Genomic DNA, 25,400 nt, shown 5'->3' with positions numbered 1-25,400 from the left:
GGGAAAAATAAAGATCCTGTGAAACACACACACATGCATGCGTGCTTGTGCATACACACACACATCACACACACACACACACACACACACACACACACACACACACACACACACCAGGAGATGGAATCCACTTTCAGAACTCCATGGTATAGTTTGTGAGTAATATGAGCCTCGGGCTGAGAAGAATCACGAATATAAAAGGGGTCAACCAAAGACATGAAATGCACTCAAGGTCCTTGATGTCATGAAGGAAACATTCTGACCACACAAGAATAGGGAACATCTGGTTTCCATACTTCTTGATATCCTTGCAGATCATCCACTCGATGTCCGGAAGAGGTGTGCCTTCGGCTGTGCATCTCACAGTCTGTCCCCCGCCAGAGCCATGGTGGTCATCCACGAGCTCCAGGATGGATGCGGGAACTGCAGAGGAAGGGAGAAGTCAGAGCTGAGCCATTCTTGTCCCTGGCCATGGTGGGACATCCCTCCAAGGAACGTTCCCACGAGTTCAGAAATGGTCCTCCGGTTGTGTGAGACAGAAAGAAACACTCCAGGGGCTGGAGAGATGGCTCAGAGGTTAAGAGCACTGACTGCTCTTTCTGAGGTCCTGAGTTCAGTTCCCAGCAACCACATGGTGGCTCACAACCATCTGTAATGAGATCTGGCGCCCTCTTCTGGCCTGCAGTCATACATGCTGTATACATAATAAATAATAAATCTTTTAAAAGAAAGAAAGAGAGAGAGAGAGAGAGAGAGGGAGGGAGGGAGGGAGGGAGGGAGGGAGGAGGGAGGGAGGGAGGGAGGGAGGGAGGGAGGGAGGAAGGAAGGAAGGAAGGAAGGAAGGAAGGAAGGAAGGAAGGAAGGAAGGAAGGAAGGAAGGAAGGAAGGAACACTCCAGCTTCAACAGACCCACTCAGTTAATAGTGACTTCAGTGTCTGGGGGCCTTTGTGCCTGGATGGTTTAGATCTGGACCGAGGGAGGGAAAAGGGCCTGTGGTCCTTCAGCGTGGAAGGCGAGGAGGACACTCCAATTAGCTCTGCACTTGGGATCTGAAAAAAAGCATCCTTCACCCAAATGCATCCTAGGGGCATGACTAGATTTTAAAGACCCGTTTGCCAATTTGTAGTCAAATACATTAGAGACAGGCAAGTGTTTTGCCAGAATGCATGTATGTGCGGCACATGCGTGTTTGGTGCCTATGGAGGCCACAAGAGGATCCTGGACCCCCTGGAACTGGAGTTAGGGATGGTTGTGAGCCACCATGTGGGTGCTGGGACCCGACCCTCGGTCTTCTGCAAGAGCAGCAGGAGCTCTTAGCCTGTGAGCTATCTTTCCGGCCCCTTGATCTGTGTTAAAAGATGGGATTCCATCATCAAGTAATAATAATAAGCCAGAAAATATACATCTTTAATTGACTTTTACATACTTTAAAGAAAATAATAATTTAAACTAAATAAATATTTAAAAAATAAATATAAAAAAACTAAACTGAATAAAAATTTAAACTAAAAAGTACATACTGTAATCTAAAATTTTTCCTCAGAACAGTTTTTTCTCCAAAAGTGTTTTAGATTTCAGACCTTTTCAGAAGTTGAGTCCTAATGAGATGTCTTAGGGAAAGACTCGGCCTATGTATGTAATTCATTTATACCTTCATACACACCTTATGCACACAGCCAGGTAGTAATTTTATGCAATATTTTTATATGCCTGAATATTTTCTGACCTGTCACAAGATGTCAGGTCAAGATTTTCCACATGTGACAACATGTGAACACTCAAAAAGTTTCAGATTTTAAGTCATATGTGGAGGCACGTGTCTGGAGTCTTAGCACTCTGGAGGCTGAGGAGGGAGTATTACTATTTCAAGGCTAGCCTGGGCTACATACTTAGACCCTATCTTGTCCCCTTCCTTGATAAAAACAATGTCTCAGGTTTCAGAGCATTTTGGACTTTGGGATTAGAAATGCTCAAACTGAACCCAAATTTGCAGGCGTGACAGCGAGGCCCCTGACATGTGCATGTCCATCCGGTCCCTGCGGCTACCTAAGCTCTTGCTTTTCCTCCAAGGCTATGAAGAGCAGAGCCAAGCTGTCTCTGATGGTCAGCCATTCACTGAGAACGCATGACCTTTCCATGACTTCTACATACCTAGCGTTGACAGCTCAAACGTGTAACTCTTCACGTCGTCGTCGTTTTGAACTACAATGGTATAGTGGCCGCTGTCCTCTTCCTTAGCCCGGATCAGCTTTAATTTGCTTTGATACCTTAAGAGAAGAGAATTTTATTCTAACGAGCAGTAGCCAAATAAACACCAATTGTTCGAGCAATTACAGTCTTTGATTGAAATTTTTTTTGGGGGGGGGGAGTCTCTTTTTCTTGTTATAAGGTCAATGTCTTTTCTAGAATTCTTGCCCTAGCTTCCACACACTGAAAGTCTCACTCAGAGACACAATAAAAAGCCAAGTGTTTTGAGATAAGCCATCTCCAGGAGCTACCGATTCTGGCAAGACCTCATTTCTAAATGAAAATAAGCGCAGCCTCTTTAAATGAAGACACTTAAGATGGCTCGGTTGGTAAAACTGCTTGCTGCTCAAGCCTGCTGGCTTGAGTTCGATCCCCAGAAGCCACATAAAAAGTCAGGTGCAGAGGTACCCATCTACAGCCCAGCACTCCCACTGTGAGATGGGAGGAGACAGGAGAATCGCCCCAAAGCTCTCCAGACAGCCAGCTTAGGATACTCAGCACAATGGCAGAAACAAGAGAGACCCCGCTTCAACAAGGTACAAGACACTGGGGTCCCCAAAATTGTCCTCTAACTTACAGGTGTGTTTGTCTGCATTTGCATGCACGTATGTGTGCCTCCTGTGTGTGTGTTTGTGTGTGTGTGTGTGTGTGTGTGTGTGTGTGTGTGTGTGTGTGTGTGTGTGTGTGTGTGTGTGTGTGTGTGTGTGTGTAAATATAGCATTTTCACATTTAGCTGTCATTATAACATCTAAATACATAAAAACAGCGGGGATGGAACAAAATTGTAGAAATTATTGGACTTTCTACGCCTCCATTTCCTTACATATAAAATATAATAACTGTGCACACAGAGCACTCATTCTGAGAATTCATTAGATAATATTAAATGTGTGGGAAAGCATGTCACGGGCTCCAAACTACCCTGCAAGTGCAGGACCTGTAGAAAAGCAGGCTATGTTAGGCTTCCCTCCCTGGCCACCACTGGCTTGGCTTCAGGCCTGGCTTTCCTTAGAGGCCACCTCTGCACACCCAGCTGTGGATGGCCAGATGATGCAGGACAGTCATAGCCTACACTTGTTTAGAAAGTCAGTGGGTTCATTGGTTTTCTTAACCTCCGTGAAGCCAGGTACTCCGCTCACCTTGTACTGCCTGGCCCACCCAGGGATGAAGAGACTTAGCGCTGAAGGATTCTCAAATCACATTAGCAAGCAGCTTTCCTGTGCCGCTCCCTTGACGAGCCTGCCTTGCCAATGCTATTTCTTACAGCCTGGAATTCTGCCTCGGACATAAGTGTAATGTCAGCTGTGCCAGGATGACCCTGTATCTCCCAGCGCTTGCAAGCTGGAGCATGAGGGTCACTGTGAGTGTGAGGCCAGGAATGCTATATAGCAAGATCCTGTCCCCGGAAAACTAATAATAATAATAAGAAGAAGCATAACGATAACTATTTCAAATGATACAGTGGTTCACACCTATAATCCTAAAGGCTGTGAGGCAGGAGGATTGTTGAGAGTGTAAGGTCAGCTTAGGCTACAGATCCTGTCTCAAACAAACAGAAATTGTGCCCTCTGACTCCTGGATTCCACTCATAACTGGAAACTGCAAGAGAAATCAGGGTGCCCAGTGGGAGAGGCCTTGCCTAGCATGCAAGGGACAGGAGAGACCCAGGGTTGATGCACAGCACCAGGAGCAAGGGAAAGTGGTACCGGTAAGAGATGAGAGAACCTGCCACGTCACCAGGGTCAGGATCCACGTGACTCACTGACTGGAACTCAATCAGACTGACTCCACTCATTGTCAGTGACGCCCTGCCCTGGCGCAGATGCACTCCAGATGGTGGCATTTTGCTGCAGGTAGGTCTACATGTAAATTACCTCACAAGTCGAACCCGTTCGTTCATATACATGTCTGTTGGAATCTGATGACCATCAAGGATTCTATTGAGTCCAAGCACATCCGATTCCCCCATCTTTCCTTCACTTTTAGCTAGATCCAGTATGCAGTCTTTCATGGGAAGACAGACTTTTTAGTCCTTTCTTTCCATTTTGCCTTAACTTATCAACATATTTTTTGCCAGGCTGCAGCGTTATCGCTAAAGTGTGATTAAAATGGGACTGTAAACACGTCTCAGCCCGGGTGCTACACCTGGTGGGCTGACGTTTGCTCTGGGTGCTCAGGCGTCGATCAACCTCTTTCTCAGAAGACGCGAGTGATGCAAGCCATCTTTGAAGGGTTACTTTACCTTGTCTCCTGGCTCTTCTGCACGTCCGTGGTGATCTCGGTGAGATTCTCAATCAGAGTCAAGTTGTCCTTCAGCCAGGATATCCTGGGAGTAGGGTAGGCCTGCACCTCCACCACGAACTCTCTGACCTGATGCAGGTTGACAGATTCCAGCTGGCCGAAGGTGGGTTTGATCTCAACGAAACCTTTCTCTGTGTGAGCAAGAGTTCCCGTTACATGATAATCGCTGCATGTGGATCCCAAGTACCATGAAGGACTGACATTTAAGGAAATAGTACCGTGGACGGAGATGGTGACTTTCTTCATTTCTTTGACCTCCTTAGTGGCCTGGCGGGCAGCACATTCATAATCGCCACTGTCTTTGACCGTGGCCTTGGGGACTGTCAAAGTGTACACCAGTTTGATGGATGGGAGTTTGATCTCCTCCAACATGGTGATGCCTTTGTTTCTCTGCAGTAGCAAAAAAAAAAAAAAAAAACAAAAAAAAAAAAAAACAAAAAAACACTAATGTTTGAATAGTTCCTTCCAGATTGAGCCCTAGTAAGGACTCATCAGTTCTAATCGATGCACACTCCGCAGGAGACTTGGCAATTGGGAGGGCAAGTATGGGTGGGAGCAGGGATTATGCTGTACTTTGCAATTTTGCTGAGAGCCTAAAGCTGCTCTAAAATATAAAACCTGAAGAATAGACATAAAAACAAGAATGCGGAAGGGGAGGAGCCAACAAGGGCCCACGCCCCGCTGGGGACCTGGAAGCCGTCAGTGGTTGCCAGGAGAGACATTTTCTTCAATGACGTAGCCACGGGTAAGTGACCCATTCCTGCCAGTGGCCCTCTGCCCACCCTTCTAGAAACAACTCTAATTAAGCTAAGTGGGGCCCAGACACGTGGCCAAAAGGCGTGAGAGAGGGACAGGGACTAGCTTGAAAGAAGAAGGGTGTCAGCTAGGATGGGAGGGGCAAGAGAGGAGAGTTAAGGGTGGATGGCCATAATCAAAGGTGTGGATGAAAATGCTGTCATGAAATATCCATAATTATATATAGGTCATATATGGTAATAAAAAGTGAATGTAACCCCAAATCTAGATCCTTTAAAAAAAAAAAAAAAGTCATGCTTTAAAATGATATTAAAGGTGGATGTCGTGCTGACGGCTCTCACCCAGCACGCGGAGGCTGAAGCAAGACTGTTCCCCTGGGGCTGAGGCGAGCTTGAGCTACATAGCACGTTCTAGGTCAGCCTGGACTATAGAGTAAGCCCCCCAGAAAACCAAAAGACAGATAGACATTAAAACACTGGGCTGGGGCAGTGGCTCAGCAATGGATCGTGTGCTCAGCACATATGAGACTCTGGGTTCAGTCACCGATATTGCAACACATTTTTTAATAAAAAATAAATAAATAAATAAATAGGATAGTCAGTGATCTGTGTAAACTGTCCATACGACCCACTTGGGGGGAGGACGGATAAAACAGACTGTGTTGAAAGAATGATACTTATTAATTATAAATATTTATCTATGCATGAAAATTTCGAAAGGATCTATCTGTCTGGAATCTGAAAACGGTGCTGCTCTGAGAAGCGGGTTTCCCTGTGTCTCCCACCACATTTTTACAAAGTTTCAAAAAGAAACTTTCAATACTTTTGCGGAAAAAAAAAATGTGTTTAAGCATTTTATGTATTTGTGGGACAAATATCTTGTGTTTCTGCTTAAGAATTACCTGCCTCAGGCAGGACAGTGGTGGTGCACGCCTTTAATCCCAGCACTTAGCGGGCAGAGGCAGGCAGATCTCTGTGTGTGAATTCAAGGCCAGCCTGGGATACAGAGTGAGTTCCAAGAAATGCTCCAAAGCTACACAGAAAAACCATGTCTCGAAAAAACAAACAAACAAAAAAAATTATCTGCCTCTTGTAAGTGAAAAGAATTTTTGTTTTAAGGATTTAAAGCAATCTAGAATGAAGAAAAAAAGTGTCAAATCATTTATCGTGCCAGGAGTGTGTGACCATACTAGACGGTGAGTGTTCCTCAATGCACGTAGTTGATAACGCCTAATTTAAGAACATCCAACTTGGCTGGGCAGGACGGCTCAGTGGGCGAGGGCCCTTGTCCTGCAAGCCTGAAAACCTGACCTCAAGCCCTGGAACCCATTTAAAGATGGAAGGAGAGAACTGACTCCAAAAAAACAGAGTCCTCTGATGTCCACACCCATGCGGCAACAAGGACACCACCTCACACATGCGCCAATAATGAATACAAATGTAAAAGAACAGTCGGGAGGCAAGGAGAGCCAGCCAAAGCTTGGGAGAGAAATGGCCAGCAGAGGGCAAAGTTGTCCGATGACAGTAAGACCAGGGGACAGAAACGTACAACTCAAGAGTAGGGAGAAAAGAAAAATACTTCTGTGGTATGTGTAACTGACATGTGGGTTTGTTCCCTGTATATAATTGTATGTGTATACTTTGTTCCCTATGAGGCCTCCATCCACATTTTTTTTTTTGAATTTTTGAGACAGGGTTTCTCTGTGTAGTTTTGGTGCCTGTCCTGGATCTCACTCTGTAGACCAGGCTGGCCTTGAACTCACAGAGATCCTCCTGGCTCTGCCTCCCGAATGCTGGGATTAAAAGCGTGCGCCACCATCACCCGGCCCCCATCCACATTATTAAACACCGTTTCTGCATTAGATTTCCATACTCTTCGTGCACATCTCTGATAGTCTCACTTCAGCCATCAGAATGAATGAGACTTTATAGAGAGTTCCAGTTAGACGGAAGGAATACGTTTTGGTGTGCTGCCACACAACTTGATGACTACAGACCATGAGGACCTAAATGCCTAGTGACACGATCAGATGGCTCAAAACCCCAAGGCGTGTGAGTCAAGAGAACGAAGATGCATGACTACCTCTACCATGGGCAAATATTTACAAGCCAGGCACTTCCTGCTTGTCTAATGTTTTCAGTGTTGTGTGATAGCCACAGAACTTCCCTGCTTGTTTCTGACGTCTCCAGGGGAGTCTTTGTGCATTGTGAACACTCTGGCCCCTTTCTTTACATCATTTCAAACTCTCCCCGACTGAGAAAAAGCAAAGGCCTTGGAGTCGTGTGCCCATTGTCTGGATGGAAAGCTGAAGCCTGGGGTGTGCCCATGGGTGAGAAACACCACTGGCATGTGAGCATTTCAAGTCCTGTGGTGCTGGCTCTGTGTGCTCCATACCCGGGGGGGGGGGGGGGGGGGGGGGGGGGGGGCACCTACCACTTCTCCAGGGTAGGTCCACTGAAGGTCAACCACCTCATTGTTAAAGACAGCACAGGTCACCACGATCGTTTCCCCTGATTTATACACAGTTTGACGCGCTTCCATCTCCAGATTCAGGTCTGACGTTGCTGTAACGAGAGGACAAAGGAAATGCAGTGCAGTTAGGATCTGAGTAAACGTGGAGCTGAGTCAGGTTCATTTAAAATGATGAAGAATCGTGTGCAAACTAGTGTGATCAAGACAAAAGCTGGAAAGTCCAAGAAGCCTTGCCGTTTGGTGCTATCCAACTTGGGAAGTAGTTATAACAGAGAAATACAAAATATTAACAATAAGAAGAATGAATCTCTTTGAACCAGAACATCATGTGCCTGGGCATTTGGGTTAGCTATGGTTGTATTCTTTCAGGCCACCTTAAGGCTCTGGGCTCCCAGCTGCCACTTCTCTTCTCCGCTCCTCAGTTATCCTTAGCGCCTCCCCAAAGCCCAGCACAAAATAATTTTGTAACAAGAGGCAAGTGACATGTTCTTGCTTCTGCCCCATGTCCACGTAAAGTCCTCCCTAAAAATCTTCCACTCCAGCCGCCAGCGTGTGATATAGACTTTGCCAGTCTGACTAACCCCTCACATCAAAGGGAGGAAGTTCAGCCTCTTTAACTACAGCCTTCCTTCAAAACTGAAATCACTTCGTTCTTAAGTTACTGCAATGAATCTAGGTCTCCAACCCCCTGGGGTGTATGTTTGTTTCTTAAGGCTGGGTAGTCAAGAATGTGAATCAATAGTAAGAGGCTTATGCAAGAAAGGATTCCTTGTGGGATTTTTCATGGAGCATGCAATCTTACACGTATAAGCAAGTTCAGCCTGTGGTGGTTTTTAAGCCTGTGTTATTACAGCCACAGAGGTCAAGCACATTGTATAATGAAAAAAGAATCTTGAATTCCTAGACCAGAACCAGGTCTCCACTGCCAGTGCCTACAATCAAATTAAAAAGCCTTTAATTGTTCGCCCGTGGCTCTCATTGAAAGAGGTGGAAGTACCTTTCAAAGCATAAACGTTAAATTCGCCGGTCTTGAACGTCCTTCCTTTGACGGTGGCCTCACAGATGTATGGCCCCACACTGAAGGTCCCGTTGAAGCCCTGCCTGCTGTCATAAGAGGCCAGCACCAGCCTCCCATTACTGTGCAAGGTCACTTGAGTCTCCGGGTCTGTGGTGCGACAAGGTATGATGGCGGAATCGTCTTCTTCCACGATGACTAAAGAATCTGTCATCCCTAGAGGCACAAAGGCCATGTCTGGGTCTGTGATTTTAAGGAGAGAAAGAAGAATCTATTAGGGTTTCATTTCGTTTTTACACACATATACAGAAAAGGTATCCCAAATGATATTATCATCATCGTTGTTGTTATTGTTATTATTATTATTATTTATTGTGTTGGTGTGCTAGAGAAACAGCTCAGAGGCTCACACATGCTAGACAAGTGCTCTGCACTGAATTACACCCCCAGTCTGGCATTATTCTTGCTAGGTTTGAAATTATTATTATTATTATTATTATTATTATTATTATCATTATTGCTAGGTATGAATGCTACCTCTGAACATATATCCAAGAGTCATACCGCCAACATCAGTTATTGTGACAAGCAGAAAGTAACTTTAAAATCAAGCAGCAACAACTAAATAACAACAATGATAATTAGAAATACCATCCAGGAAGCCAAATCAAAATTTTGAAGATTAAGACATCAATTATAATCCTTGTTTCTTCCATTTATTTATATATGTATCTAGTATTGTGTATTCTTGTTGTGGTTGGTTTTGTTCGATGTAAGGTCTTGCTGTGTTTCCCAGTCTGGACTGGAACATGGTAAATGATGCAGGGTGCCCTTAGTGACCATGCACTCACGATCGGTCCTCCTGGCTCAACTCTTTTAGTGATAGATTATAGGTGTCTACTTCCAGCCGTAACTCTTCTCTTATGAACTACTCTTAGAAACCCCTACGGCCAGTCGGGCGGTGGTGGCGCATGCCTTTAATCCCAGCACTCAGGAGGCAGAGGCAGGCGGATCTCTGTGAGTTCGAGGCCAGCCTGGTCTCCAAAGCGGGTTCCAGGAAAGGTGCAAAGCTACACAGAGAAACCCTGTCTCAAAGAAAAACAACAACAACAAAAAAAAAGAACTCCCTACTGCCAAGCTGGGTGGTGGTGGCACACGCCTTTAATCCCAGTACTCAGGAGGCAGAGCCAGGCAGATCTCTTTGAGGTCAGACTGGTCTACAGAGGGAGTTCCAGGACAGGCTCCAAAGCTACACAGAGAAACCCTGTCTCAAAAGAAAAGAAAAGAAAAAAGAACCCTCTATAGCTGGTATCATTGACAAGTAGCACAGACATCTGTCAAAAATAATCTCTCAATAAGTTTAAAAAAAAAAAAAAAAAGCCCAGGCTGTGGTGTGGGGGTGGAATTCAGGGAGCAGGGGCAGAGTATGCCCTTAGCAATCCAAAGACTGGCTTCATCCCAGCATGGGTAATTCCAGAACCTGAAACCCTTCTTTGCAAAGAGTTAAGCTGCTGTGGTGAAAAGTACTAAGTGTCTGCACCACCAGCTGCAGAAATAGTCCAGCTTTATAACCGCCCAGGAGAAGGTCCCACAGGACAACGGTTACACAGGGGCCACTTGGGTGGTGTTTGTACTGGAGGTGGGAACTGGGGGGAAAAATCCGGACTAGTTTAGGCAGACTGAAACCTCAGAATCCACTTTTAACAAGCCCACAGTCCATTATGTTCACGACATGGAGAAAACCCTCCAGGACTAAAAACAAAACAAAACAAAAACAAAAATAAAAACTGAAGGAACCTATGTGTTCTTATTGTCATTATTAACATTATTATTAGTTTCATCAACATCATTAAATAACATCATTAAATAACAACAGCATTAAAGTAATATTCTAAATATATATCTTCTCTTTTCACAACAAATTGTTTTTGCTGTTAGAAAAAACATTTCAGGGTTGGAAAGATGACTTAGCAGGAAAAATGCTTGCCATGCAAACCCTAGGACCCGAGTTCAGATCCCCAGCACCCGTGAAGATGCAGTAAAAGCGGGGTGGGTCCGGCAACAGGCCTATAATTCCAAAGCTCTTCCCATTCCCCAACAACGTACTGAAACTGCCATTGTTTCAATTTGTGGTCAGAGTTCCAAACGCTTGAATCCTGTCAACAAAGAGTTCAAACAAAAGCCACACCTTAATTTCAAGGTCAGGTAGACAAACTAATGTCCTTAATGCTTCAGCTGGGCTTCCCTTCCCAATACTAATCTTCCCTATGAGCAAATGCCACATATATGTCGTAAAGGTAGCGCCAGGGTCCTTCTTTGTACAGATGTCCACGGAGACAACACCACATAGACGTACTGACAGTTACAGGTTGGCAAAGGCTCATAGCAAAGGCAAGGTGGCTGGTAGACCAAATGCATCAAGCTGTCAGCTAAGCCTGGATTCTGGAGAAAGCACATCCCTCCAACCACAGCAGCTTCGCTCTCTACAGTCTAGCCTGGTGGTCCTCATACCCTAAGGTCATATTCCCCAACAATGCTTCCTACCAACGACTGAGGGGAACTGAGGTCCATGGCAAGGAGGCCCACTCGCCAGCACTGTAGCACCTAGCCACCTGATAGAGTCAAGCAGGACCACGCAGGACTCCCCGACCCCTCTCCTAGGCCTTGACCCTCCTAAAAACCCTTGCATATCTTCTGTCTCGGTGCCTGCTTTGAGAAGCGGACACGAGATCATATCAGCAGCATGGAAATTCCCCTAAATGTTAGTGACAAAGGCAAAAAGAATTCCTCCCAGTTCATCTAAAGTAAATACATGTTTGTATTAAATCTGAAACTGAGTGGCTATTTGGAAACTACCCGACTGAACTCCTGTCTGTTGAGTCGGCCTCCTACGCCAGCCATGGTGCCTGACACATTTGTAAGCCCTCTTTTCCCATTGACCGACCCAAATAGAATGACTGCATTTGATTTTTGGCACCATACCAGTAAAAGCCATGCCATAGTAAAGACTATTTCCAAAATGAATAAAACTCTGACAAGTTGACAGTAAATTCTTCTCTCTGCGTGAGATCTACAGCCTTCCACGTACTAGGAAAACACTCTGGCACTGAGTTATATCCCCAGCCACGAATCTCTCTCTTTTAAAAACAACATTTGTGTGTGTGTGTGTGTGTGTGTGTGTGTGTGTGTGTGTGTGTGTGTGTTTGTAGGTGTTTTGGCTAGGTATATGCAGGTGCATCACATGTGTGCAGTGCTGGTGGAGGCCAGCAGAGGGCGCTAACCTCCTGGAAGGGGCGTAACAGATTGCCACAGCCATATGAGTGCCAGGAACCAAACCCGGGTCCACCACAGGAGTAGTGAGTGCTGCCAACACCTGAGCCATCTCTCCAAGCTTCCCAGGAGTTTTTCTTGATTTGAAAGTGCAAATGATCTTTATTTAATTTTCTGTATCTGGCTGGTCATAATGTGGGTACTCTCAGCTACCTGAGAGGTTGGGGCAGGAGGATCGCTTGAGTCTGGCAGTTTGAGGATATCCTGGGCAACACAGCAAAAACTCATCTCAAAAGCAACGATAAAAAAGCTAAGTATGGTAACTCATGCCCATAATTCTGAGACTCAGGAAGTGAGACGAGAGGATGATGAATTCAGGACCAGTCTGGACTACATAGGAGACCCTATCTTTAAAAAATAAAAATAAAAATAAAAAAAGCAAGCTAAACATGGTAGCCCATGCCTTTAATCCTAGCACTCAGGAGGCTGAAGCCAAGGGTTGCTATGAGTTGGAGGCTAGCCTGGACTACATAGCAAGTTCTAAGATGGCCAGAACTATACATCAAGAGTCTCAAAAGCCAAAGACAGACAGACAGACAGACAGACATGGAGCTAAGGAGATGGCTCAGTGAGAGCATTTGCTGTCCAAGTATGAGGACCTGAGTTCAAGTCCCCAACGCTCATGTAAAAATCTACACCCTCAGCTCTGTGGAAGGCAGAGACGGGGGGATAGCTGGGGTTCCCCGGCTGCCAACCTAACTCCAGCCTCGGTCAAAGAGAGAATAAGGTACAGTGAGAGAGCAAGACGCTAGTGTCCACCTCTGCCTTATGGACAACAAGAGAGAAAGAGGGAGAGGAAGGGGGAGAGAGGAGGAAGAAGGAGGGAGGGAGGGAGGGAGGGAGGGAGGGAGGGAGGGAGGGAGGGAGGAAAAATTGTTTTCCATCTTCCAATTGCTCTGCAATAAACATTTATGAATTTTACATGTTTTATGAAGCCTCACACAGCGACTCGGAGACAGGACAGGAAGCAGCATGGTCCAACTCACCTGGCACATAGATGTAAATGTGCCTGCCTTCGATCTCACTCTCGTCGGTCTGAGTGTGGTTGTAATAGCAAGTGTACCATCCGGTGTGGGCCGCGGAGGCGTTGACCACTTCCAGCACGGTCACAAAGAGGCCACTGTTGTTCTCCTCGTTTCTGATTTCCACGCTGGGGTCCTCTTCTTCAGACATGGGGTGCCGCCAGCTCACTTCACTCTCCCCAAAGCATCTCAGAGAAAACGAAGAATTCAGCTGCACAACCTTCTCATTCTCGTTCGGAAGGATAGAGGGCAATAAAAGCTGGCAGAGGATGAGGCTCGGCCCTGTAAAGAAGAAGCAGGCATTGAATGGGGTGAGCCAGAAAGGATGGCTTCGCCAGAGCTCTGAGAGAGGCCACAGAGGCGGCTCACATGAACAGCGACCATTTCCGCGTGAAACTCCTCCGTCGCTCTGGATGCCCATGAAAGGCCCCCCATTATGACAGGCCCTGCATCTGCCGAGACTAGCAAGTGTTCCAACGGCCTCAACAGCCCCCCCCAACCCTCCAGACTCACCCCTCCAAACACTCAAATGGATAAAGGATGTCTGATTCCAATTCCATATTTCACACTTTTATGTGTGACCATAAAATATCCCAGCGCGGTCTGGGCTCAGGCACATATGGGTTCGTTATCGTGCATATGCCCTGCAGAAGTGTTCCTTGGTTTAAAAAAAAAAAAAAGTGGGCAGAAGATGTGAGAAGAGGAGATAGAGGAAACAGAGCACAGAGAGAGAAGATCTGGACTCCCTCAAGAATCACACGTCTTTCCTCACTGCCGTCCGACAGCACGACATCGCTCCTTAATGATTTCCAAAAGCCAAAGCAGGAAGGCCTGGGTTTAAATTCACAACTAAGAAATAAAACCCGGGGGGAGGGGCTTGAAATGCATCTCCAAGCTTCACGTTCCAGTTTAGCTTCCTTTGTCTATAGAGTGAAAGGAGACACACTATGACTTAATTATTAATCAACGGTCTCTGGTTTCCCTTGGTGCCTAACTTTAGAGTAATATCCCAACACGTAAACATGTGGATGAAATCTAACACGTACCAGGCACCACTCTAGCATCTCCCTAGCTTTTTTTTATTATTATTATTATTTTTTAAAGAAAAGGTCTCACTATGTAGGCCTGGCTGGCCCTGAATTTATTATCTTCCTGCTCCAGCCTCCCAAGTAGCTGGGACGACAGGCCTGAGCCACCAAGCCTGGTGAAAGATTGCCTGAGTCGTTACTCTATTTGAACATGCTCGAACTGACCCGCTCCTTCTTCGCTGCAAGCCCATCCCAGGGAGAGCAAGAGAGTGGTAGGCCAGTATAGAGAACATTTCAATGCCAAAGTTATTCACGACCCTCAGACCACTGACAGGAAGCACTTGTTTCAAAACGGAGTTAGTGCCCGTCATTCAGCAAAGGGCACGCAAGTTCCTGGTCACCCTAGAGAAGCGTTGGTTTCTCCTCACCCCCTTTAGGTCTATGGGCGGATGAAGAGGCCCACAGAACACAAGAAGTAAGCATCAAGTTTCCCGGGATGGTGAGTAAAGAGGACAGGGATATATGGGAGGCTACGTACCCGTGAGGAGACAGCTGAGGGCCAGGAAGGCCTGGTGGGAGGTCCCCATGGCTCCTAAGAACTGCAAAAAGAAAAACAACATACGGCATGAGCCAAACCTTTAAAAGAAAGCCACCATTAAGCCGGGTTCTCCTGCAATGGGAAGCCTTAACGGTACCGTTCAGTAGAGACATGTCCCAGCGTAAGGTTAACAGATTATATGGTAACACAGCTAAGAAGAGAGTATCAAAGAGCCTGGCAGGGCCTCAAAGTCATGCCAGGGTCTGTGGACACTGTCTCCAAAAAAGAGAAAGAAGAAATAAATGTTAGGGGCTTTCTCAGCATCTAAGCAGGCAAGTCTCTGCCTCACCCTGGCTGTCACCAGCCTCATGTCACGGTTCATGGGGAATTTGAATCTCCCAACATTCAAAAAAGTTCCCTGGGCTGGAACAAATAATTTGATGATAAAATGGGTTTCAATGTAGACTAACCAACACAGCTTAGAGGTGGCCCCTATAACCCAGAAGCATGCTAGGACCTGGGTTCCCAGTCTGTGTTCTTGTGGAACGTGGACACACAGCCAGGCTACTAGAAGCTTGGAAAGACCAGGACAGGCACATGAACGAAGGAACAGCTAAAGAGAAAGGAAGAGAGGCCCGGCATGGGTGAGGTACAATTTTAATTCCATCCCTGGGAAGGGATGAAGAGCAGAAGGGATGAAGAGCATCACTCGTTGTCAAGGTAAGAACGCAGCATCCTGTGCCGACCAAGTTCTGGGGAACAGAAAAACTCCTTCCTAGAAGCTATCGACAGAGGGGGACTTCCATCTGTCCCCTCACAGTTTCTTGCTGTGAGGCACAAAACTTTGGCAAATGATCCAAAAACACACAGCCAGGAATAGATCCAGGAGTGAGTGAATGTGTACGCATATGCGCGCATATCTGTTCATGCGTGTGCCTGTGTGTACAGGTGCGTGTGGAAGCCAGAGGCTGACATCGAACATCTTCCTCAATTGCTTTACACTTTTTTTGAGGCAAGGTCTCTGGCTGAACCTGGAGCTCACCAATTTTGGTAGACTAGCAGACCAGCAATTCCTAAGGGTCTGGGAATGGTCAGCCTTTTAGTACCCACTCTTTCCTAGTACAGCCTGCCCCGACCCCTCTCCTCTGCACACCACAATTAGAAAACCTAATTGCAGGGCTGTGGACCAAAGGCCTTTTCGAAAGATGCCGGCTGGCTTAATGGCCTCTGAGGATCTTGGCAGGTGCTGGGGGATGTAGGGTTTCCAAACTGCTGTGGTGACAGCCCCAGGGGGCCCCAGAGCCAGGCTGGTCGCCTGATTTACCACAATTAGCAGTAAGGGCCTGTGTGTTTGTACACACAAATATCAACCTCCCACCGATAATCCACTTGGCCAGCTTCAAAGCGAGTCCCAGCGCCAGATTGCTGGCCGGGGGTTTTTATCACATTCCCATCCTGTAGTTCTCCAGTGAGGTTCACCAGCCATGGATCTTCCCAGCCCCACTAAGCTCAAGAGAAGCCCACTGAGAGAGCAAGCTCTGAGAACATTCTGCCCCAGCCAGGCTCCAGAAAATTTCCTTCTGTGTGTCCAGATACGGTGCACAGGCTGCCAGGGACGATGATTTACCGGCACACAAAGTGGGCAGTGCAAACAGGGCCTCTGAGAGGGTGATAATGATGCGAACAGTGAACATCCACATGTGTTTGCTGGAGATTGCAAACTTCCGTCTCCGATAACAGCCGTTCCCTGGCTAGGAAAGCTGGGGGTGTTTACGAAGTTGCATGCTATTACTCTTCTGCAACCCAGACACTCTAGCCATGAAGGACTGCGGCACGTCTGCCCCCACAGTGAGAAACAGAGACCAATGTGGGAGAAAGAGACTCCCCATGCCCGCTGCCTGTACTGAAGATCTCAGGAAGGGAGTCTTGGTTACACTGGTCCTTTCCCACCCGGCAAATGCCAGTCCTTCACGGCTCCCAGACTGGAACTCCCGAGGGTCAGACACACGGGTATAAGTGACTGCAGTTACGAAATCTGAAGCTTGTAGCACTGTAAGTCAGTGCGATGGGGGTTGACACTTGCAGGAAAGAATAACAGATTTCTGGGGGTGAGGGGTTGGGTTTTGTTTTGCTCGTGTTTTGTTGTTGTTTGTTTGATTGATTGTTGTTGTTGTTGTTTTTGTTTTTGAGACAGAGTTTCTCTGTGTAGCTCTGGCTGTCTTAAAACTCACACTGTAGATCAGGCTGGCCTCAAACTCAGAGATCCACCTGTCGCTGCCTCCCAAGTGATGGTATTAAAGGCATGAGCCACCACCGCCTGGCTGGAATAACAGATTTCTTTAAAAAGTAATAATAATGGGACAGGTGAGATGGTCCAGTGAGTAAAGACGCTTGCTCTCAAGCCTGATGATCTGAGTTAGACAAGACCCACATGGTGAAAAGAGAGAGAACAAACTCCCCCAAATTGTCCTCTGGCCTCCACATGTGCACCGCAGCACACAAATAACAAACACACAAACGGACTTCTAAATTAAATGACTTATTAGTCGGGCATAGTGATATAGAGAACGAAGATCCAGAGTTCAAGGCTAGCCTAGGCTATACGAGCCTTTATCGCAATAAATAACTAGATGAGTATTTTTTCCTTCTCCCATGTCATTCCATGTCGGACTTCAATCCCCTGCCTCCATGTCCACAGCTCAAAAGCATGTCACAGTTGGAGAAACAAAACAGAGTATAATTATCGCAACCATGCTGTCTCAGGCAGGTGCCCCGGTTCAACTCCAACCTGTTAAACTCATCCCTTCTCAGAAGACGCAATGCACCTCTTAGCAGACTAGATTCTAATCCCAACTCTATCCCTCGGAACTCTAGTCTTATCTCCAAGGTGAAGCCAACCATCACTGGCTTGCCTGTTGCCTCCCTGCGTCCTAAAGGACCAACACACATAGTTTCACTTAAGATGCTTGGATGCACACTTTGACTCTCTGCAGACGCCTAAGATGTTGTTAGATGATGCCAGCCATGTCCTTGGACTCCTCCTTACAGGGAGCCCCACAATTGTATCTTCTGCCCAGCGAGGAAGCGGGGGTGACCCTCTAGCTGGTATCACTGTGACAGGTTCTGCAACCTTAACTAATACATTACAGTCCTAAAATACAGAAGCAAATTGATGGCGGCCACTGTCTCGGCCCACCCCCTTTCCATCCCTCCCTTTTCTCTCCTCTCTCCCTCTCCAGTTCTCCCAGATACACGATGTAGCTCAGGCTGACCTTGAACTCAAGATGCTGCTGCTGCTGCTGCCGGCCACCATCACACTCAGTCATCCCACTGCAAACAAAAGTAGAAACTGCCGAAGGTGAATCTCTTTCCAGAGACCACAGGATACGTTGGAAAGTAAACAGGATGCAAGTGACTCCAAAGCATCTCTTCCAGAGAGCTGCCATTGGCCTGAGGCGGGAGCCAGCTACCCCGACACCAAGGGCGCAATGCTTGCATTCCACGGCCCAACCACTGGACCCCGAAATGCACCCCACCCTGTCCCGATTAAAGACAACAGGAGACTCTCAGCCCCAAAGCCACCAAGAACCTTCGAGACTCAGATTTCTGAGGTGTGGTCAAGTTCGGCTCTCCTCGGTTAATTCTAACTATGAAAATAACACATCTTGCTGTTTTTCCTCTCTCCTCACTTGGTCTCATAACTTCAGCTCAGGCAGCTTAAGTATGGGTCTGCAACGATGACAACGTCTGTGTTTTCTAGCCCAAAGTATATTTCCCAGGACCTGCACCCCGCCAGGCCTAGGGTGTTTTTGACCTGCCAGATCACACTGGTAGATGTTCCAATGAGGGGCAGGGGCTGGGACGCTTTTATATGCAAGCATTTTAAGGGACAGTCTGAGTTCATAAACCTTTCTGGGTCTCCCTGCACGAGATATGTAACTTTGAGAGAATAAAGAAACACTTTCTCCAGACCGTCAACGAATGACTAGAACAACTGATCATTGACTTGAAGTCACCAAGCCCACATACCAGGTTTACAGAAGGTTAAAAACCTGGCTACCTTCCTTACAGGTCTGCTCCACAAACACTGTCCATTATATAAGTGCAAAAGATTAAACTATTAGCCTGGCGGTGGTGGCGGCGGTGGCGCACACCTTTAATCCCAGCACTAGGGAGGCAGAGGCAGATGGATCTCTGAATTGGTCTATAGAGCAAGTTCCAGGACAGCCAGTGCTACACAGAGAAACCCTATCTCAAAAAATCAAACCAAACAAACAAAGATTAACAATTAAGGCATGGTGTTGCTCAGTGGTACAGTGCTCATCTAGCATTTGAAGGGACTGAATTTTATCTCCAGACCCCTAACACACACACACACACACACACACACACACACACACACACATTAAGTTGGAAACTACATAAATGTCTGAAAAATAATATCTGTTCTTCTGGTGATTGTTGCAGATTCACAGGAAAGAAAAACGAGTCAAATCATCTTCATGCTCCTCAAGAGCAAAAGGGGGGCTGGCAGGATGGCTTGGTGGTTAAATTCACTGACTCATCCCTGGGTTCAATTCCCAGCACTCACAGGGCAGCTCAGACCCAGGAACCTGACACCCTCTTCTGGCCTCAAAAGGCATGCACATATACATACAGGAGAAACACCCAAACAACGAAAATAAAATTTTGAAGCGAGGGGGAAAAAAAAGAAAAGAAAAGAAAAGCCACTTCCCTACTGTCAATTTGGAGTTTGCCAAGCCCGCTCAGCGGTATATGCAATTCTTCAAAATGGACAGCAGATGGCAGTGTTGGTTCAAGAACCAGAATCCTGGAGTTCACTGAGCTGCAGGCGCCATTGAAACCAATTCGGACCTAAAGTCCCAACTTTTACAATCTCTTAGGTTGCACTTTTAAGTTTCGTGATGACTTGCAGTTAAACTCCCAGGCGTGGAAACAGAAATAACAAAACTGCCGTCTAAAAATGCCTAAATTTCCTTGGGGACCCCAGGAGAATTCCATGAGGGACGAACATAACCGCCAGCATCACCATCATCATTATTATTATCACCATTGCCCAGGGAGGGACCAGGAGGCAGCCGTGGCCTGGGAGCCTGGAAGACAGCGCTGCTGACCAGGCCGCAAAGACTTAGCAGAACTGGCCACTTGGGTTTAGGGAAAACAACAATCTTTGCCTTCCCACCCCTCCAGACATGAAGGCCACCTGGACTGTGCCAAGAGGAGAGGAGGCCACGACGCCTTCCCCTGACACCCCATTGTCACTGCTCATAACCCACCCCGCGGGGTCCCCGAAGCTTGGAAACAACTATTCCCATCCCTCAGTAACTCGGGGTCATAAAACAAACAGCCCAACAGGCCTGGGAGCTTGCCCCAGATTGGAGGCACAAGCAGGGGACTCTCCTCCAAAACAGTACTGAGTCCAGAATCTACCACCCCCTCCAACTCACCTTCTGCTACATGATGACGCCCCAACTCTCCAGCCCAAACCCGGACCCTCAGCCCACCTTCGTCCACCCAACGCCTCTGCGCCCACGCAGTGCCTGCAGGGAGGAGACTCGAGAACACGACCCAGCTAAACCCAAACTCTGGTGCACCAGGCTCCCAGCTCAAAACCTCGGGGACCGCGGCTCCGACCACCCAAGGCTGGTGGGACAGGGGTCGCTCTGCGGGAGCCACTAGAGGGCGCGGGAGCCCTGCTGATCTTACCCGCTAGCTCCGCCGCCACGGCCGCCGCCTACGGCTCAGGATCCCGGTCCCCAACAGCGCAGCGCTCGGCGCGCCTAGTTCTCCCGGTGGCTCCGCGCTGGCAGGCTCCAGATCGACACACACACGCACACACACACACGCGCGCGCGCGCACACACACCGAACACCCTGGCTCCCTTTGCCTCCCTCAAGCTCCCCTCCACAAGATCGCCACCAGATACGAAGCGACGCAGATCTGGCCCGGGATCCCAAGCCCCTGGTCCGCCGCTAGCTCAGGGCTGCCGAGGCCGCCGCGCCCCAAGGCTCTACACTCAGCGTTTGCATTGTTTTCAACTGCGACCTGGGAGGACGCTGGGCAGGGAGGAGGGAGAGGAGCCCCAGGTTTAGGGTTACAGGCGAGCAACAGCGCCTCCTATAGGCCAGAGTCAGCGTCGCCCGCAGCCGCCTGCACCGAAGGCTGGACCAAGCCCTCTGTTGAATTTGGTCTAGAGTGCCCACCTTGTCGCTTTGTTGCCCTGTCCCTGGGCACCCCCGCCCTCCCTTCGTGCCTCTAGCTTCTCTTCCTCCAGGGAGGGAGGGAATTAAAGTAGAAAGCCGGGGAGAGGACTCCCCAAGTCCGAGGCTTTCTTCTATCCCCCTCGTACCATCTAATTTCCCAACTCGTATTCGTGGTTCGCCCTTCAGTTTAAAACAAAAGAAAAAGGCACGGAACCACTACAGCAAAAAGACATGCATCGGTAGGGCCGGGGGTCAGAATGCGGTCCCGAAAAGCTGCTTTCCCGAGCCCCTCCACCTCTCCTCCCCAAGACCGATGCCTCCGACCAGCCCAGCCTTCATTCGGGGCCCGACTGTCGCTAAGCCTCACCTTTGAGTCACCTATCCAGCTTTCCAGCCCTCCGTCCGGAATTGCCACTTTCCCGTCAGCTACCTTTAGCCCGCACGCAACTCACTGAAGGCTAGAGGGGGGTCCCACCCTTCGAGATCGGCAGGCAGAAAGCTGGTCACCACGTCCCCAGGTCGCGCGCAAGCCTAGGTCCGGTCCCCAGGAGGCAGGAATCCCGCCCGCCCCGGCGCCTGACGCGTTTGCAGCTGGAAGCCCAGCCCGAAGCCCCTCCCCCTGCATCCCTCCCCAGCCCGCGCCTGGGGAAGAAAAGTTGAAGCCCCTGAGCCCAGAACTGGGGAAGCGGGTGGTTCTGAGTCCAATCCCTGCGGGTCTCCAGACTAGAGCAAAGGCGGGGGACGGGGACTGGAGCTCGTGGTGGAGCTGGGCGAACTAAGTCCAGCTGTACTAGAAGAGTCAATCCCAAAACAGGACCTTTGCAAGAGTCCCGAAGCGGGGACTGACCACGGCGACAAATTGGTGTGGCACAGGCAGGCGCGCGCGCGCGCGCGCACACACACACACACACACACACACACACTTCTGTTGGGGAATCGAAGGAGTCCTGATCAAGAGGAGTGTGGAGAGGAAGAGGCTGAGAGGGAGGAGGAGAAGGGAAGCCCGGGTCCGGGAAACCCAGACCACAGAGAGGTTATGTAAAAGTGACCGCCAGTGCCGACGGCACTCCGAGGAGCGTCCCCCCCCCCCCCCCGCCTCGCGCCTCTCTCTGCAACTTTGGGTGCTAGGACTGGTGATGTGCAACCGAGGACCGTAGTGCGGGTTTACACCAGAGGCCTCCTCCCGCCCCAGAAGGCTGCCTAAGTCTGATCCGAAGCCATCCAGGAGAAGCAAGTCAATCCAAAACATTGAGCAATTCCGCCACGAAGCCAAAAAGCCGTTTCCCACACCGCCCAGCCTTGGGGCTTTCCTGGGTAGCTCTGTCCGACGCTGGGCAGCCCGGACATAATAAGGGCCACCCACGCCCCCTCCCCAGTTACACACACACACACACACACACACACACCCTCGGGGGTGGACCTAGTGCCAATCTTCCAGGCACTTTCCTTACATCCTGAGGTCTCAGCAGGGCTGGGAGCTCTTAGCACGGGTCCTGCCCATCGAGGCAAGACCGACCCATAGTAGACAAACAGGCTAGCACTTCCTCTCTGGCCAAGGCCGGTCGCCAAGTCCCTGGCAAACTCCTGCACACCTGGCCGCGAGGCTCTCTGGCTTGGTCCTGCTGCAGCCTGGGGCCGAGCCATACGGCCTGGCTCTGTCGACTGGCCCACACCCTTTCCAAACAGAAAGAATCGCCGACCACACCGACGAGGTTTCAAAGCCAAGCGGACGTCGCCCGCTTCCCCGGCGCTGCGGGAGTTTGGGGGGGGGGATTAATCTCACGTGTGTAAACTGATTTCCACCAACGGTGGAGGAGCCAGGGCTGCTCGGAGACCGCTCCTAAACCTTGCAGGACAGTGAGTGTTGGAAGCAAAGAGACTCCAGAGAGGTTACGCCCCGGCGGCCAGCGCGGTGCACGCATCACCCCAGGGCCGGGAGGCGCCCAGGCTCCGGTGCCCGCAGGCAGGAGGCGAGGGTGGCTGGCCTCTCGCCTTTCTGCTTACCTGCACCCACGTCTGTCCTTTCGGGGTTGTCCCTAACTTCTTCACCAGAAGGTCAGCTCCTAGCCGGAGATCTCGCCTCACGGCTGCCTGCGGCCAGGACTAAGAAACAGTCAGGGCACCCCCAACAGCCCCGCAGAAACGACTCCACCGAAGATGCAGGCCCGCAGAGTGGGGGGTGGGGACTACAGAGCACAATGAGGGCCCCTTGGAGTGCTGTTCGAAATTCCTCAAATCCCAGTTGCTGGAATGCGAGGCCAGGACGACTTCTTCACTCGGGGCCAAATGTGTTTGTCATTATTCCAGATCGTTCGTCCGCGCCGCCGCCGCCGCCGCCGCCAGCGTCGCCAGGGTGAGAGGCGCGCGATCCGAGCGCACTGCAGATCCCGCCCCGTGCCTTCTAGCCCCCAAGTGACTCGACCCGAACGCTCCGGAGCCCTGGGAGCCGTCACCCTTCGCCCGGCCCGCGAGCCCCTCCGCCGGTCCTGCCGCCGCCGCCGCCGCCGCCGCGCTCCAGTCTGGCCGCAGCTCTCTCCAGCAGCAGCAGCGCCGTCCAGTAATTACGAGGGCTCGGCTGGCGCCGTGTGTACCCGGCCAGCATCCGAGGTCCGTCTGCCTCCAGCCGAGCCCTTCACACCTCCCTTTCTCCTAGTCCTTTCCCGCGCCCCACTCGGCGCCCCTCGCTCCCACACCTCTCCTTGGCGGTCCCCCCCCCCCAAACCCCAGCTCCGCGCCACACCACCCGCTACAGCGCAGTCCCGCCAAACCGCGGGCGACGAATGAAAATACTCATTAAAAACCTGTCCTCTTCCAGGACCCACTGCCAAGAGGCCAAACACCGCTGCTTCCACCCCCGATGTTACTTGGTGCTCATCCCAGGATGTACGAAAGGCCACCCCCACCCTGGAGAAAAAAACCTCAAAAATGTAAGCCTAGCAAATTCTTTGGGAAGCTATAGGATTGTTAGAAAACATTGCTTTTAAAAATAGGTCTGGAGGGAAAAAAAAATTTTGCAGTCCTTGGACTAACTCTATGGTTACCCCAATCCCAGTGAAGTTTATTCAGAATAAATTACTTTCTGGACGCACAACTGGAATTCAGCTGTGTTGGGTTTTTGTTTTTTTTTTTTTTTTTTCTTCCTTGTTGCTCAAAATTTTAAAGTTATTTCGCTCCTTCCAGCCCCAAAATATGATCAGGGACTTCCTTTAGAAACAAAAGTCACTTTCCCTCTCCCTTACCTTCTCCTTCTATGTCAATTCGCAAGGAAAATCCTATCCACCGAGGGAAAAGTAAGCCCCCGGCCTCCAATGCTCCCCTGCAGCTCGTCTGTTTGTTTCTCTCCCTCAAGCTCCAACAGTAATGGGCTCAAAACCCGCATTTTGTAATTGATTCAATGTTATAGTCCATCCTCCTAAAACTAATCATTTGCTCAAAGTAAATATCTGTCAGGAAATGAAGTCCCCCCCCCCTTGGCCTCTTCAAAATAAAAGTTTCCCTCCGACTCCTTGCCCAGGCTCCAGATCTCTCCTTTGCTTCTTGCTCTTATGCAATCAGGGGGTCCAGTCCCAACCCCCAGACTTCAACAACAACTGGGGGGGCGGGGAGAAGCAAACCAGATGGGGTGGGGGTGGCTGCAGGGGGAGGTGTTGACGTTCTGCCGGGAAAGAGGTTTCTTGAAACTACGAACAGCCATCATTTCCAAAAAGAGTTGGCTTCCCAATTGGGGGGATATTTCCCTGTGCATCTATTGTTTTGTGTTCTCCTCGAACAGAAAATACACGAAAAAAGTTGCTGCTAGTTTCCAAAACGAATATAAATCTAGAATGCAAAATCTCCCTTCTGTAAGTAGTCCGGGCCCAGCTAGAAATATGGCCCTGGGGAGAAATCTTAACGCGGCTGCGTCGTTTTGAACTGGGGGTCTTAAGGGAAAGTGCCGTGTAGTTACTAATCCTTTAATGGGATTAGGAAACGGGGGGCGTCTAATACGAAGATGATGGGGTTTTGAAAGACTGGAGTGTGAGATGGTGTGCAAATAACGGTTGCTCAGCCTACCTTAGGATTGTTCTCCGGAAGAACGACCTTTGTCCCCTGGGAACCACTTATCTGGACCTGCCTTTGTTTTCGGGGTTATCTGGTCCGCGCTTCTTCTATCTTCATACGAAAAAGCTCGGGCTAGGCGTGACTACCACAGGACTGCCCGCTGCATCTCGAGGGCAGACGTATTTAGACCCTCCTAAATCCCATCCTATCCGAGTGGATAGTATCCCACGTACCCAAAGCTCTCGGGATGTTGAACCACAAACCCGGGAACCCTAGATACCCAGGGAGGGACAGCTGGGACCGAGCGATCCTGCCGGCGAGGCAAAGGGGGCGCTGATACTCCAGAAACCAGACCTGGGAGAAGCGGGGCTTCCCAGAGAGGGTGGGGGAAGGGAAGGCCTTCGACTTGCGCTCCAATTTTTAAT

The 25,400-nt window shown here is 49.2% G+C and overlaps 1 protein-coding gene across 6 annotated transcripts in view; it reads right to left on the bottom strand.

Annotated features, from left to right (window-relative positions):
* The window catches only part of Pdgfra (platelet derived growth factor receptor alpha), a 47,630-nt gene extending 22,622 nt beyond the window's left edge, over nucleotides 1–25,008 (bottom strand). The window contains exons 1-9 of one of the 6 annotated variants that reach the window (XM_028858340.2): nucleotides 24,988–25,008; nucleotides 14,711–14,771; nucleotides 13,109–13,426; nucleotides 8,775–9,035; nucleotides 7,739–7,869; nucleotides 4,768–4,939; nucleotides 4,491–4,680; nucleotides 2,153–2,268; nucleotides 297–423 (exon numbers count right to left, since the gene is read on the bottom strand). In XM_028858340.2, the coding sequence (XP_028714173.1) occupies nucleotides 297–423; nucleotides 2,153–2,268; nucleotides 4,491–4,680; nucleotides 4,768–4,939; nucleotides 7,739–7,869; nucleotides 8,775–9,035; nucleotides 13,109–13,426; nucleotides 14,711–14,759 (1,364 nt within the window). In that variant the 5' untranslated portion in view covers nucleotides 14,760–14,771; nucleotides 24,988–25,008. Of the gene's footprint in view, nucleotides 1–296; nucleotides 424–2,152; nucleotides 2,269–4,490; nucleotides 4,681–4,767; nucleotides 4,940–7,738; nucleotides 7,870–8,774; nucleotides 9,036–13,108; nucleotides 13,427–14,710; nucleotides 14,772–20,437; nucleotides 20,805–21,301; nucleotides 21,496–22,938; nucleotides 23,022–24,173; nucleotides 24,410–24,987 lie in introns of those variants that run through there. The other 5 variants (XM_037209101.1, XM_028858124.2, XM_028858260.2 and 2 more) reach the window with 5 other exon arrangements.
* Between the last annotated feature and the right edge of the window lie 392 nt (nucleotides 25,009–25,400).

The sequence above is a fragment of the Peromyscus leucopus genome, chromosome 10 (genome assembly GCF_004664715.2).
Source record: "Peromyscus leucopus breed LL Stock chromosome 10, UCI_PerLeu_2.1, whole genome shotgun sequence".
Classification (NCBI taxonomy): Eukaryota; Metazoa; Chordata; class Mammalia; order Rodentia; family Cricetidae; genus Peromyscus; species Peromyscus leucopus.
The sequence above is the reverse complement of the archived record's forward strand: the minus strand, read 5'-3'. Positions and strand labels throughout refer to the sequence as shown.